The sequence below is a fragment of the Numenius arquata genome, chromosome 6 (genome assembly GCF_964106895.1).
Source record: "Numenius arquata chromosome 6, bNumArq3.hap1.1, whole genome shotgun sequence".
NCBI lineage: Eukaryota > Metazoa > Chordata > Aves > Charadriiformes > Scolopacidae > Numenius > Numenius arquata.
The window spans coordinates 24,743,398-24,759,865 of NC_133581.1; the positions used below are offsets into that span (position 1 = coordinate 24,743,398).

Sequence of the window (16,468 nt, forward strand, 5' to 3'; positions counted from 1 at the left end):
TGCATGCACACACACAGGTCCCCGCATGCCAAGGCATCAGTAGTTACACCTGATCTAAGCCAAGAGTGCAGCTTTTTTTTGTCTTATACTGCAAGAGCATAGGCATTCTCAAAATCTGAAAAATAAACCTACTGATTTTAGCAAAAGTTAGTAATGCTAAAAATGCCACCTGTTAAAACAAAAGCATTATTGTTGTGTGTTAAAACATGCTTAAGAAACTGATGTTTGTTTATACTTATAAAAATAACATGTTATTTTTTTTGCTTTGCAAAGCACCACCTCAGGTGGCTGTAAAGTTAAACCACTAAAATTTCTGGAGAGACAGGAGAAGGCTTCTGAAAAATCTTTAAAATTAAATGGCATGGGGAAGCACCTTTAGTTTTAGATTTCTATATAAACGGAAAACTCACATATAATTGGGCCCTTTCTCCTCCAAATTTTGTTTGTAAACTTGCACCATCTTGTCAGCTGTTGAATCTTAAACCTTTTTTCCTCATTTTGGAATAAAAGAATGACTCTAAAGCATGAGCAGAAATTCTACAAAGAGACTGTTGCAAACATTTTTGAATAATTATGCTATTAGAGGGAAGAATGTTTGCTCGATCACCTAACTGACAGGAGCAGAGATCCTCTGCTCAAGAACAAAGTGGTCTGCTCTAAATTTATTTCCTCTGAAAATACACTCTGTTTTAATATTTAATCACTGCACAAATTACAATGGACTTGTATAAGCTCAGCAGCTTAAACAGCCAGTAATTTTGGTAAGAAAATATTTGACAGTGGTAACATAAAATATGAACCCACTGAGTAAGCTTATTATCTTTCTGTCTGTACTCAGTGTGGACTGGAGTTGACACTACTTGAGCTTTCGAGAAATAGATGGGTTAAATCACTCTGTCATTAAACATTGTCCCTCTGGCTCCACAGAACTGTCCAAATATGACAGACAAGTCTTTAGTGGGTCTGAAATTCCCTGGTCCCTCCTGGGGTTGTTCAAACAGTCTGAATTTGTATGCTCACCAGAGCGAGCGGATCACAAGCCTGGCTCACTGAAATTACCTGCCGGACTCCCACTGACGACCACGCCGCCAGGACACCACACCACAAAATCAGATGAACCAAGAGATACTTGCCTGTCACAGATTGCACTTTAACAGGAGAGCGTTCACTTTACAATAGGCATAAAAGTGAAGCATGGATGGTCTTCCCTCATGGCATTTTGAATCAGTTCAGTTCTCATGTAAGTAACCAGATGCAGTTCTGGAAGATGGGCATTGTCTGTAATTCACCACCAAAACTTCCACACTACCCTAACAAGGTACCTCCATTGTGATGTGACTATCTCCAAGAGAGAAAAAGTTGCCTGAATTGTATTCTTCACCAACAAAGATGGTCTGTCATGATGATTACAGTGCAGGTGAGCCTGGATAGTACCTCGTCAGTGGTCCAAGTACCAAGAAGCTGTGGAATCCCTTCCCTTGGCTGCATGTCTCAGCATTTGCCTGAGCCAGGCACACCCAAAAACTCTGGCTAAGCATCAACGTGCAAAACATGATTCCTTCCAAACATCCTCTGTGTACCCTCCTTCAAGCAGAAAGCACTGAGAAGTGCAGCTGCGTTTCCACCCCAGTGTTTCAGAAGAACTACACTTGCTGAGACCTTGGCAGTGATCTCCAGGCACCCACAGAGAGCATGACTAGCTACAGATGCGTGCCTTATCTCCTCAGTCCTCATTTCAGGCTCAGAAACCGAGAGTTTTGCTTAATTAGACAGAATTCCTCTGGTTCAAAGACTCATTAAAGAAGAGAAAAATTAAGGGTAAAGAGAATCAGACATCATTGATGACAGCTACTTCCGATGTGGTATGTTAACACCAGAGCACCCTCACTATATCAGCCCTCATTTGTGAGCACATCTCCTGCATCTACTGCAGTGCTATTGGCATGGAAATAATAGCCAAATGGGACTAGAAATTGGAAGTCTATTCCACCTTAACTTAGCATTTGCTCATTAATTGGTATTTATATTATAAAAGTAGTTTTTCCCATTGCCCTTTTTTCACCAACGAGTGATAAAGAGAGTCTGATCTGCAGTTACTGGCATGCTGCTATAGTTTCTATTGGCAGTGAACCATAAGCAATTACTAGGGGAATTTTAATATTTGCTCCTATTCATTGCTTTTTGAGATAATTTACAGCAAGCGTTTGTAACGCAACTGAACCACAGCAAGCTCTAAATTTTGAAAAACAAACCAAAGGGAGTTCAGAGAGAAGCAGGAGTCCTGGAGTGTTTGTTTCTGCTGTGTGTCCCTGTCCTGGGCCAGCCCACCCATTCAAACACCTCAGCTGGGCAAGGGACTAATGGGCACGGGAAACTTCAGAAAACTGCCCAGCTGTTCTCTGTAGTCACTCACAATAAACACACTTGCTCATTATAATTAGCAACACAGATTTAAAAAGATGGTTTTAATTTCTGTTTTTACACAGATGCATACCAACATTCTTATGGATTCGTTGTTGTTCTACGCTTACTTGTACTGTCTGCATGCACACATAGCAAGACTTGGATGTCTCAGAAGTGGCAGAAAAGGGCAAAAAAACTACTTAATCTCCTACTTAACAATAACTTCACATCTCTGAAACATCTTGTGCTAGATATCTCATGCCACATGATCCACTGAGATTGAATTACTCCTCCTAATCTTCCTGTGACTGAAGTACATGAAGATATATCCAAAGCAATCATTTTTTCAGGTTGAGTGTCAATTGCAGTGAAGCATTGGGTTTTTGATGAGCATGACCATCGCTGAAGCTTTGTCTCCACATCACTGCAGCTATTAGTATATAAGATTTGCTAGATTAAAGCTGTTTCAGGGATGCTAGCCTCCAACGTGGGTGCAGCTCTGCTCTATCTCCAGCTGGCGATGCCAGCAGGTGGTGCTACCCACTCGTGCCACCGGTCCTCCAGCCAGTGGAAAAGGGGCTGTCGACCTGTAGCTCTGAATTGTTAAGGAATGAATAGGCAGAATATTCTACTTTTATCTAGTTATTAATTTATATTAGAAAATAGTTATACTTTTGTCAGCCTAAGATTTCTATATGAAGGTCATACAAGATTTCTTCTCTCTCTCCGCCTTGTCTTTCCTCCCCTCTCCCAAATCAAAATATGTTGGAAGGAAGAAAAGGACTGAAATACTTACCTGTAAAAAAATAAAAATAAAAAAAGAGTAAGGAAATCTAAATTACCTGCAGGTTAGGTAACCTTACAGCAAAATACTTGAGAGATTGTGCTGTCCTGCTCAGAAGAAACTATCTGACTGATTTTGGAAGTTCTCAAGAAAAGAATGACATAGATGGAAAAAAACATGTGAAGCCAAAACATGGAAACACTCGCAAGCAGATAGACATGCTCTGCCTTCACTAGGTCATTCAACGAAGCATTAAAAATTTTAAAATATTTATTTTGTACAAAGGTAATGCAAATATTATAACTATATCTATAGTGTGCAATGAAGTCTCTGAGTAATGGAAGGGCTTATAATAAGAAGAAAGCAAATAGATTATATTAAATGAAAATAATAAGTTTGACAAAGAGTAAACTATGCCACAGATCTAAAAGACTGTCTCCTTAGGAAAAATCCTGTGTATGAGTATTTCAAACAACAATTCTGACTCGTGAATGTAAATTAATAATTGAGAAATAATTTTCATTTTAAAGGAAAATCTCTGTATATGGAAAAAAAATTTAAAATTTCTACATTATCTAAATCAATCAATTTTTCAGCTGACTATCTCCAAAAAGGTATGAACAAGAGCTCTTAGCAATAAAGAACTGTATGCTTCTGAAGGAGTTTGTAAGCCTCTAAGTAAAATGCAAGTTTCATAGCATCAGCATCTGAACCTATTCAGGACTGAAATACCTCTCTACAGGACACTGCAGTGTAATAGAAATCATACTTGTGTACAGACATACACTCTTTCCAAAATATACCCAACTGTGAGACAGTGTGATTTTAAGCTTTTCATGAACATTAAAAATATTATATTTTCAGAGAAGCAGACAGCTTACAGACTAATAGAATCAGCTTATGATTCCTCCTGGATATTATTTTCTCATATGCAAAGTCTGCTAAATGCCAGGCCACATGTCCGAGGTGTTGCAGTCCTGGATTTGCCTGAGAGCCTGAAACAGGGATTACCCAAGCAGGTCGTTCGAGATCTCTAAACTGACATTTGCAGGATTTTTATGAAATACCTGGGTATTTCATAAAAGCTTGTTTTGTTCACTTTCTATGAAGGTTTCTTGTCCTCACAAGCAGAAGCAAGGAAATTTCTCTCTGTGGTTACGTCTTCTCCTCAAACCACATCTGCCTCATCTATTTAAATATCAAAGTCTTTCAAAAAGAAACCATATATTTCATCATGTTTGTAGAGAATCCATCAGCCCCTTTTCTTGGCTGGCACTTCTGTAATATGTCCTAGGCATGTTCAATAATTTAAAAAAATTATTTAACTGACAATGATGATGACAAAGAAGGTAGGGAAGGAATGAGAACCTACAACAGAAGCCATTTCTTTTAGAAAATAGTGCTCTATGAGTTTTAAAAAGCTTTGCAGAAATAGTTTTCTGTTTGCACAATAAAACCATACATTTGTCTTCTTCAATGCTGACATATTAGTGAAATATCCCAACCATCCAGACCGCCACTGGATCTGATGGCATGAACATCTACACACTCTTCACACTGTTTCTTGGATGAGAACTGCTGTCAGACTGAATTAGTGGCAGAGTAAAGCTCAGAGGGGAAGGCAGATGTGAATTAAGAAATACTTAATTGTATGACCACCTGTAGATCCCAGTTGCTTCAGAGGTCTGCTGCAACAGGCACCTTAGCAACTTATCCTAAGGTATTTCCTTGCCATTAGAAAAGCAATCAAAAAGACTGGCTCAGAAAGAAAAAAAGACAAGCTGGGTTAGTCATGCTGACCTAAAAGAGGTCAAACAGAAGGTATTTTCCACTTATTTATATACGTTCTACCATGCCTGTGCATACTGCACCTTGGTGGCCCCAGTCACGGAGTACAGACAACTCAAGGTATTGTTTGTTCTCCCACTCCCTCTCAGGGGAAGGAGGCAGTGGTGCAGTGGAACCTTTTGCTTTTGTACGAGTGTGAAGAGGCTCAGAAACATGGCTCAGAAGTTCACAAAAGAGGTTGTAACACTTGGTTGCCTCTTGCAAACCAAATCCAAGTGGAGAAAGCAGCAGGAAATGGTATTGGCTACATCTGAAGAAACAAAGGGTTCGCTGTCACCAGGAGGATGCTAGCAGGGTCACAGCACTTTCTATATTTAAAACAAACACATGCACAAAAAAGACAGTGGAAGAAATGGAAACAGTATGGAGAAATATTAGGCTATGTCACACAAGCTGAAATCTTTGGAGGAAAAATAAAAAAGAATCAATGTGCAAAGCTTCTGGGAGGCTCAAGGAGAACAGTAACTGGTGCCAATACAAGGGATTTCAGCTGAACAAGTGGGGTTTGTTCATTCTGGTGTTGTTTTTTTTTATCTCCCTATGGTTAAATGTCAGGAAACAACTCCAGAAAATCCTAGGAGTTCACTGTGAGGGAGTGAAGAGTTAGATAAAGATCCCCACTAGCACTCTTCCTATGGGAAACGAAGCTAATGCTTCAGGACGAGGGAATGAATGATGAAAAGAATAGACTTTTCTCTTTCCACCATAAATGCTTCCTAGCACTCTGATTTTTCAGCCTTTCAGAGACACAGGCATCATGAAAGGGAATCATCTCGCTTCATATCGGCACATATGCTCCAATGCAGTTGTCTGGGCTCCTTTCTTACTGGAAATACAAGAGTACCTCCAGAGCAGAGAATCATAGAATGGTCTGGGACGGAAGGGACCTCCAAAGGTCATCTGGTCTGACCTCCCCACGGTCAGCAGGGACACCCCCAACTAGACCAGGTTGCCCAGGGCCTCGTTGAGCCTCACCTTGAATATCTCAAGGGAAGGGGCCTCAACCACCTCCCTGGGCAACCTGTTCTGGTGTTCCACCACCCTCATAGTAAAGACATTGTTCCTAATAACCAATCTAAATCTGCTCTTCTCCAGCTTAAAGACATTGCCCCTCATCCTGTCACTGCAGGCCTTTGTAAACAGACTCTCCCCAGCCTTCCTGTAGGCCCCTTTCAGGTACTGGAAGGCTGCTATAAGGTGTCCACGGAGCCTCCCCTTCTCCAGGCTGAACAACCCCAGCTCCCTCAGACTGTCCTCATAGCAGAGGTGTTCCAACCCCCTGATCATTTTCATGGCCCTCCTCTAGACCCGCTCCCAGAGACCTGTCCCAATTAGCTGCGACCCTCTGGAGTCACTAGAGAGCCTACCTGGTTAGCTTAGATTAGGAAGCCAACTGTAACAGACCAAAATTTGGCAAGATGAAGCCCTTTCCACTCTAACTTGCATTTCACCCCACTCAGTCCAGAACAGGCAGATGAAGGGTGCTGGGTGTTTGCAGGGATACACCAGATCCTCTGCTAACTCTCAGTCAAAGCAGACTGCTACATCGCTGCTACTGGATTCAATTGCTATTGCCATATTTCATTTTAATTTGAGTCACTACAGACAACTGCTCAGAAATTCAGAAAAAACAGCTCTGACGCTGAGCTGCTACATCAGGCAGTGTGAAAGCTGGTGGCCCACACTTCTGTAGAAGGAAGGAGGCAGTGTTAGCTTGGCTGAGTTACATCCAAAAATCCCGTAGGTTTTAGCTAAGCCAATAATACAGCCAAGCTTTCCTCCTCAATACTTTGTTCCTGCAGACACCTGATTTTCAGATATCCCTACAAAGAACAGAAGGAAAAGAAAATTAAAAACATATATTACAGCTTCTTCCTGGACAGAGAAAATTATCCTCTTAGAGACTGATATTTTAAAAAGGAGTCAGGCTCTTGACTGAATGACTTCTGAAAAGTTACATTTATTTTTAAAGACAACATCCAAATGCTTGGAAGATGAGAAGCAGTGTTTCAGCTGGGATTCCTAGGAGAAGGAAAGGAATATTTCTTACACAAGGAAGTTAGACTCTATGGGAATGCCGCTTGTGCATCTCCACCTGTGATGTGTGTCCTTTCATGATGATGAGGTTCATGTACAAAACTGGGCTTAACTATACAAGTTCTCACCCCAAAAGCTATGAAGTCATATGCTTCATTAAGAACTTCTAGCAAACTAAAGCTTCTGTTTTTCTCAAAACAAACAAGCAATCGTGCCCTCTCAAGGATGCCAATGGCAATGTTGCAAGATCAAGCACTTAAAGGCTGGAAATACAACCTGTATAACTTTCACTGGCTTCACTTTGTGAGGAGCTGATGAAAGGAAAGATTTTTACTGTAGGCTGCTATAATTCTTTACGTACATGTGGGTTCAGCCATTTGCTTCTCCCTGAATGATGTTTGGCCTGATAAAATGATAGGCAGAAGTGCTGATATCCTGTTGTTCTTTTCCACTGTCTCTTACAAACCCATTTCGGAAATTGCCAGTACTGATCGGCTGATTCATTCATCTTACAGTCCTCTAACATGTGCAATTGGGAACTTTTAAAACAAGGTTTTAATTCTTCCTTTTTATTTTTCTTTTTAAGTGCTCAAAGCGCATGAAAGCCCAACTCATCAACTTTTAGAAAGGAAACTTCCTATTAAAATAATAATAAATGTTTTCCAAGAAAAACAAAAGGAAAAATATGCTGTTACCTTACCAAAATTTACCACTATTGTAATACAAATAGATATTTTATTAATGTTTTCTGTAGAAATAAGGCTCAGCTAAAGAGTTCTCCTGATCCTCCAATGCATCAGGTCCTTAAGTCAAGCCTGTCAGTCTGTGGTGGTTTCACATTGTTCACTCTCAGCCTTGACACACTCCATTTGGAGTCAATTTTGATACAAGCCATACAGAGTTTATGTACTGAAGTAACATCCAGTGCTGTCATTTTTCCATGTAACTAAATGTCAGCAAGAAATAGAATCTAAAATTGGTCTGTAACTATGGCAACTAATGAGCCATTCTAACTTGGAGTCCCCAATTCAAACATGTGACCATCAAGGGATGCATTCCAGTTTTAAGATGCTGCTTTTCAGAGAAGAAAATATGCTGCTGCTATTGCTGACATGCACAGTAGAGGCGTCAGCCTACAACTAGGCTAGAGAGCTGGAGCAGGTTCAGACAAACAACTAGGTGAAAAGCAGCTTCTTTCTTGAACTAGAAGGAAAAACAGCCAACACATTCTGTTGATGCTAATCATACTGGATAAAACCCTGCAAAAAGAATGAAATATTCGAGATGACAACAGTGTTTGTAATCATCACACTGGGGAACAAAGCGTAAGCTCTGTGATGAAAAGTAAAAGATGCCTTGATTTTTGGTTTTTAATTTCAACTTCAATAGGCATTTGGGATCTTCGAAGTCAAAAACACATCTGCACATGCATATAAATGTGGGGCGAGCTCCGTAATTCTGGTAAGAGAGAGGCCATTTCATTTCCCACAGCCACACCTTCCTTCTCAGAAGTTGTTCTGAAAGAGTTGTGTCTCTTACAGCTAAAACTCTCTGCAGCTAATAAGTCCCCGTCTCTTTACTGGGGAACAATGTACTTATCCCATTTCATATCTGTGCCTGGAAATTACCAGGCGACCCTTTATAAGGCCATGTCAGTGGAGTGAAGGAAGTTCCTCAAGAAGTTGCTGAAGTCTCTACCAGAAGTAGGACTCTGCAGAAAAGGTGTTTCATGCACAGGATCCTTCAAAGCCAGAATAGTCAGATGGAAACAGCTTATTTCATATTTTGTATATATGCTATACTATTACTTTTTAAACAGGCAGCCCAGCTTTTTCTTTCTGCCACAGGAGCTCAAGATCTTGCTGCCAGCATGTGGTAGGAACAAACAACAAGTAACCATGCTATGAATGGATTGAAACTAAAGATGTTTTCCTAGAAATCATTTAGCTCCTTTGCTGCTCCTAACAAGGAGCACCTTAACCTTATTTAATAACAACATTATTCAGGCTTTCTTTCAGAAGACAGAAGAGAGAAGGTAAAATAAACACATTAATAAAGCAGTTATTAGTTTTCCACATAATTTTAAAAGTGCCTAGTTATTGTTACCAAATAAAGTTAAAGCCAGAGTTATAATGAAATTAAGACTTAAAATAAAGGGTCAGAATTCCCTTATACTACTTTGAAAGGTTTCTTTAAGTAGTGTGTGTATGTTCTAAAAATGCAGCTCTACAGCGCAGATCAGAAGAGAGGATGTTAGGTGTTAGTCAATTCTTTACCAAAGAAACTGGAAGTTCTTACCAATTTTCTTTGAAGATTTAAAACCTAACAAAACAAAAAAAAAAAACCTTCACTAAGTTATTTTGCCTACATGTGTAAACATCAGCTGACACTGTCTTTGAATATTGGGTTGCTGGGTAGGGAATTAAAAAGCAGCATAAATTACAGCTTGTAACACTGGAAACCTTAAATGTTATTGTCTCATAAAAAGAGCTACATTTGAAACAGTGAAAAAATAATTACAAGCCTCGAAACTTTGAACCATGAAATATTGTTATGCTGTCTATGGAAAAACAGACCTCTGAGAAAAACCAGTCAGAATACATATTATTACAGGTCTGGAGTAATCAGTAAAGTCACACGTCTGTCAGAAGAAAGCAGTACAGGTGACAAACACATAACAAAAGGAAATTAACAACTTCACTTCTCTGTGTGAATGTGTAGATGTGCATAAATCTCAGTGAAGGTGATTTAAAAACAGCGTACAACAGTTATATCAATTATAGGGTCCACACAAGATGCAATGCTCTATGGTACATGAATGGAAAGAACAGAGGACACTTAAAAAGCGCAGTATGATTTTGCTGTACAGAACAAAGGCCATCTCTGGTGCTTTGTATCTGCCTCTATATCACACTGTATTCTTGCTAAAGCAGCAAAGCCTTTATGTGATACTTTAGTATTAAGTATAATGATCATCAAGGGATGATATGATGTGATACCAGGATTGCCATCAGAATGCTCCACAGAGGTTACTCAGGTGATTTATTGGATAAAGGAATAGACATCTACACTAAGATTTCTTCTTTATCCAGGTCCTCCTTTCCACACTTACAGTTTGAACAAAGAAGAATTATGGGCTTGTGTTCATGACAGAATCTGATGAGACCATATCCAGTTTAATTCCTTCCCATCGGAGGGGAATTTCACTGAATTTCACTGAATTTTTTTAGAGTTGGAAGGGACCATAAAGATCATCTAGTCCAACTCCCCTGCCGAAGCAGGATTGCCCAGAGCATGTTAGAGCATGTTACTCAGGACTGCATCCAGGTGGGTCTTGAAAATCTCCAAAGAAGGGGACTCCACAACCTCCCTGGGCAGCCTGTTCCAGGGCTCTGTCACCCTCACCGTAAAGAAGTTTCTTCTCATATTTGAGTGGAACCTCCTATGTTCCAGCTTGTGCCCGTTGCCCCTCGTCCTCTCACTGGCAACCACTGAAAAGAGTCTGGCTCCCTCCTCCTTCAACCCACCCTTTAGATACTTATAAGCATTGATAAGGTCTCCCCTCAGCCTTCTCTTCTCCAGGCTAAAGAGTCCCAGCTCTCTCAGCCTTTCCTCATAAGGGAGATGCTCCAATCCTTGAATCATCCTTGTTGCCCTTCGCTGGACTCTTTCCAGTAGTTCCCTATCCCTATATGAAATGATCAGTTGGTTCTGCCACAGTGTTTTCTATTCATATGGAAAATATAGCTATCGAAGCAAAGCTATAACTTGGGCGAAATAAGCAGAGACAGAGACAAAAGAAATGCAAGGAAGAAAGAGGATTGAATTCTACTGTCATTAGGCGCTCCTGATACATCTCAAGTCACAAGGTCACCACCATCAACCAAGGCCTTGTAAAAAACATCCAGCATAACATCCTAGGTGCATCAGGAAAAGCTGTCAGCAAGTGTTAATAACAAAAAGGTATGATGAGAATGATAGGAGATAGAAAGTTAAAGCTTTGGATGTCTCACACTTTCTCAAATTAATTTTCACCTAATTAAATCATCTTCATCAGATCTGGGCCAGCTCAGGAAGAGCAAGTAATGGAAATTAATACCTTAGGGCTCTACACAGAAGAAAAAAAAAAAAAAAAAAAAAGACCTGTAAACACCGTCCACCTACTAAGGAGCACCTTGTGTTCATTAGTTCACCGGTATTTCAAAATAAAATAAAAAAAAAATTAAAAAAAAGGAAAAGAAAAGAAAATTTGCAAAGGCACACACATAAAGAGTAAACACCATACTGTTTCATGTGAGGTTGAGAAACAGTTATAGCAATAAAGGGAAAAAAAAAAAGGACAAACAAACCAGCTATAAAGAGAAAATGCCCAAGTACTGCCAAAGGTATGGGGAGATGCTTTTAATATCACTCGTGCCTGTGTGGGTACCGTTAACAGGGGCAACTGCGAGCAGCTTTCATCAAGAAACACTTCTCACCGTTTCTTTTCCTTCCTTCGTCTTTTGTCACTTTTTGCGGTGCCATTACTTTCTGGAGGGAGCTCCGGCCGGAGCTGGGCTTTCCCGACCCGTTGCTGATGATGGAGCCATTCTGACTCGGGGACCGGCTGCAAGTAACCATAGCAACAAGGGAGGCTGTAATTTCTTCCTTATAAACATCGTTTCAAGGTTATTTCATTCGCATAGTTTGCATCACTGAGTTTTCAAGTCTGATTTTATACCAAAAGGAGATAGAATATAAACTGCACGCAGAAACACAGTAAAGGCAGGAACAGAGCAACGGTAGGAGAATGTGACTTCTCAATTAGCTCAGGGCTGATAGGCATCTTAGTGGCATCAAAAGCAAACACTTCTCATGCACAACCCCCACAATGACAGAAGCAGCACTGCAGAGGACAAAAAATCCTGTTATCAATTCAGTCTCATTTATACAGCTAAAATAAACTAGACCTTTGTTTTTATATATATGACTAAACTAAATCCTTTATTATTTAGCCTGCATTTACACTCAGCTGTTTTGTCAGCCACAATGCAAAATCCACTCCCTCACTTTACATGTACACACACGCAATGTGATCAGAAAATTCTCCTTTTTTCCACATAACATGGTTTAGCCAGCACCATTATTTACTGAAACTCCTAAGATAAAACTTGTTTTACTCAGCTATTGCATACCCTTGCCTTGAAACTGGTCCCTCTACAGGGTGAGGAGGGAGGGCAGCGCAGAACCACTGTGACCATTCAGTCCCAAGCAAGAGCAAGAACAGAAATGAGCAGCATAACTCTGGGATGCACGGGGAGCTACCACTTCTCTTTGGGATGGGCAAATTACTCAAATCCTAACGCACAAGTTGGGAAAAGCAGGCCAAAGTAGAAAATATTAAATTTGCTGCTATTCCACATCCAAACACAGCGTCACATTGTTTCTACACATGCAACTTGCCACAACAGGAATGAAAATAATCCACAGGACCTGTACAGTTCCTCATGCACCTATCTGCAATTAATCACTCCGAATTTGCATCACAAATGACAGGATAATGTAAAGAGGTTGCATTGAAGAAAAAAAATGGACTTAGTTACAAGGACCTTCTTTTACAAAGAAAAAAAATCAAATCAAGTTCTATTGCTGTCACAATGGCTTTATATGCAGAAAATGGTACTAAAGCAAAACAACTGTAAAAATCATCCTGTAAATTATTGGCAATACTATACTGACAGCTTGAAACATTCTTTTACCTCCAGTTCTGACTGCCCTGGCTGGTGTAAGCAGAGAGCATTTACTGTGATCAGAACAGGAAGGGACAAGTATGAGAAAAGTAATTCTTAGGGACTCTCTTTCGAAGGCTAGGTGGAAATATATATAATTTGAGACAGGCTGTTTCCAGCTGCAGGGCTTTAGGAGAACTCAGCATGCAACCCAGCTCAGCTCAGCCTAGCCTGAGGATTTTCTTGTGAAATTCTATTGAGAATAAATATTCTTGAAAAGTAGCATTCCTCCCCTATAAACCTGTTTGTCACCGCTAATGAATAATCCCAGCCCAGTAAAAAAATTCATCCAGGGACAGACTAGCACCTGAAGAAAATCTGCTCCACTTGAAAAAGCGAGCATGGATAGCTTGCACAACGATTGCTGCTGCCACTAATCTAAATATTCATCCTTTTTAAGTGGCCGTCATATTATTAACTGTGAAGCTTCAGTGGTAATATCAGAGAAGGTATTCTGATCAGTTACCTGCCACTTCATGGCAGTCTGATTTAAATTGACCTTTCCAGGCTGCAAAGTAGCCTGGATGAAAGAGCAAATACGTAAAGGTCACGAAATATTTCTTCATCTTCAGAAACCATTAAATTTCATCCCCAGAGACAGCTCCTGGGAATGAAGAAAGACTAAAATTCTGTATGTTCTCACTTACTCAAGTAATCGCCCTGAAGAAGGCAAAACTAACTCTTAGCTATTTGCTTAGAAAGGCACAAAGGTTCAAAACTTTTTATAATGAGAATAACTTTCCCATTAATTCCTGGATCAATTTGCTTATCAACTTTTATTTAAAATTGTGTGGATTAAGTAGAGGGGGATTTCTGCACTCATTCAAAGGACTGAGAGAAATGCTTAATCACTTTTGTTAGAGGATTAATTGATAGGGCTGGTTTACATTTTTTCTGTGTATTTATACACAGCTTTGGAGAGGCTTCAAAACATTTTAAAAAACAGTTCCTGCGAAGACTTGACCTGTGGTGGCCCAGAATCAGCAACCACAGCCAGTGTCGTGGTCATCTTCCATTTGTCATTTCATCAGAGGGCGGAAGACCTCAGGAGGGACAAGTGCTGTTTGTTTCATATGGACTATATAATCTGACCCTTATGGTTTAAGTGAGTTATGGTGTGAAAAACACATTAAAGGGCAGAATAACAGTTTACACTCAATCCCAGTGAAGCAACTGCAGGAACCAGGGGGGGTTCTCAGCTGGCTTGCTCTTCTCTATCAGTACTCCCTACAGACAGCTCTCTCGGTATTCCAGGTGATGCACTACACAGCCAGAGAGAAGTATGCCAAACCAGACACCACCTTTTGTTTCTATTTTTCTGTAAGGAAAACCTGAACTCATGACCAATGGGGAGGTCTACCCGCCACGAAGAACAGCAGTGATGGGTCCTCCAGCGCCACACTGTGCAGGCTGACACCTTCCAGCACAGCATTTCCTGCGACTGCAGATGGCTCCAGTGTGTCCCTGTCACAGCATACAACAACTGTGTTGAGTTTTCCACACTTTTCTGTTATTCCAAAGGGTAAATATCATTGTGCATTGACAAGTATGAGATGAGGTTGACTCGGGTATGAAGATGTGATTTTCTATAGAATTTCTCTGCACTAGCCAGGTACTCTTATGTTATCAAGTCCCATCAAGCAGCGAGGACCGTGCAGTGTAATGCCAGTGAGCTAGACAACTGTTACCTCTATGCAGGCTGTTTACCTAACAGCTTTATTTTCCCCTGTTCCCTTCAGTATCATTCTCAGCAATAAAAAGTTAATGATCCTCCACTCTAAATTAATTTCAAGGAGAGAGTGTAAAGGAAAAATGGTCTTGAAGCATGCAAAACAGCCAGCAGGAAGGGATAATCTGCTTTCCTTGCCCGAGACGACCAAGACAAGAAATAATGACCTTCAGCTATTCTGATTATGATTGAGGTTAGACACAAGGTTAAACTTCCTAACAGGGAAGGTAGTGAAGAACAGATTGTTTGAGGAGGCTGCGATCTTCCCACCACTCAAAGACTTTAAAAAAAGGAAGCTGAAGTTGAGTTAGGGGTGTATTTGACCCTGCAGTGGAGAAGAAGAGCCAGACAGTTTCCTGGAGACCTTCTAAGATGCAATCCTACAACCCTGTAGACCTCCTGCAAACCTGGGACAGTTTACCATAGGCAGTGACATTATCTAGTCTATTCTTATGCTCTCAGAAGTTTTGTCCTGCTGTAGACACTTTGGATCTAGAAGTCTTCTATAATTTAGTGGATGTTTAGGGTTTGCCCTTCTGCTAATGAAGACATTGGGTCCAATTCTGGAGTAAGAGAGTCACTCAGTGACTCTGTCTCAGTCTCAGTGGAGCTACAGCAACTTACAGTGGCTGAGGTCCTGTCTTTTGCTTCATTTGAGAAATGATCGGTGTTCATGCTCCAGATCCCATGTTTCATTTGCGTTCATCTCTTGTACTACACCAGCATGCATACGAGAGTCACTTCCCCTTTACCTCACCTATGCACGTACGATCTGTGAAGACTTCACTTTATTTTATGTTGTATTTTGCAGCAATCTTACACATCCAGTGCACACCAGCATTATGCCAAGAATATATCATGGAGGAACCATCTGCCACATGCAGAGCCTGGGTGCCAAACCTTACAGGTTTTTTCCTAAGCAACCAGCAGCATATACCCCATTCCACCCCTCTGCTGGAACATGCCAGTCCATACCTTTTCCTTGTTTCATTGGATTTGGCAGTTTTGATGGTGCTCCCATCCTGAGTAATTTCTCTCTCCTGGGAGGCAGGAGCATCTCTAACTGGAAGTGGGAGTACAACAGTCTCCTGAGTTACAGGTAAAACCTCATCTTCAGCTCCCTGTTGACCTAAGTGTTGCTTGGCATAGTCAAAGCCTTGTACTGGCTGCAAAAAAAGCAGGAGAAAAAAGAAATTTCAAGCATGAGTCATATGTTAATATAAAATTTCCACTTCATATATATAAAATCAAATATAAAATTTTTCACTAACCCTTAACTTCTTTAATCACATAAGTGACAAAAACATGTAAATTGCCATATGAATGCCCAACAACAAAGCAGTTGCCTGACTAGATCTCCATTCCACATATTTTAAACATGATCAGTTAGTATAAAATCAATCTTGGGTAACCTTTCTTACCCTGCTGTAACACCCCCAGAAATTCCTTTAACAGACAATGAAAGAATGAACATACGGAAGAAAAAATTAGGAGAGAGAAAAATAAGACATAAAGAAAATGGAAATCTCTCTCTATGAAAAAAAAATCTTCTGTTTCCTAAGAGGGTGGGAGTAATTTATTCCAAATCAAGACATAGGAAAAAAGGCACACATAAAAGTTTCATGGGCAATATTTCCCAGGAAAGGATCTTTTTCAGATCAGGGAAATTATATTTCCCCTGGCTTGCCAGTTGCCTACTGGGAAGGTTGTTATTGACTTCACTTGTTTCTCTCAGGAAGCAGCATTGGCAAGAGCCTTGCAGCAGGGCAGCCAAGGGCCGTGTCCCCAGCCTCTCCTGCCCCAAAGCCCAGCCAGGCTTTCCCTGCTGCCTCTGCAAAGAATGAACAGAACTGACATGTGCCCTCTGGGCAAAGCAAAGGTGGATTCTCTAAACGGAAA

General features: G+C 40.5%; 1 protein-coding gene across 1 annotated transcript in view; it reads right to left on the reverse strand.

Annotated features, from left to right (window-relative positions):
- KIAA1549L (KIAA1549 like) overlaps positions 1-16,468 on the reverse strand; it is a 71,638-nt gene that overhangs the window by 25,362 nt on the left and 29,808 nt on the right. The window contains exons 12-14 of the mRNA XM_074148764.1: positions 15,545-15,735; positions 11,551-11,678; positions 9,371-9,394 (exon numbers count right to left, since the gene is read on the reverse strand). Of these exons, the coding sequence (XP_074004865.1) occupies positions 9,371-9,394; positions 11,551-11,678; positions 15,545-15,735 (343 nt within the window). The remainder of the gene's footprint in view (positions 1-9,370; positions 9,395-11,550; positions 11,679-15,544; positions 15,736-16,468) is intronic.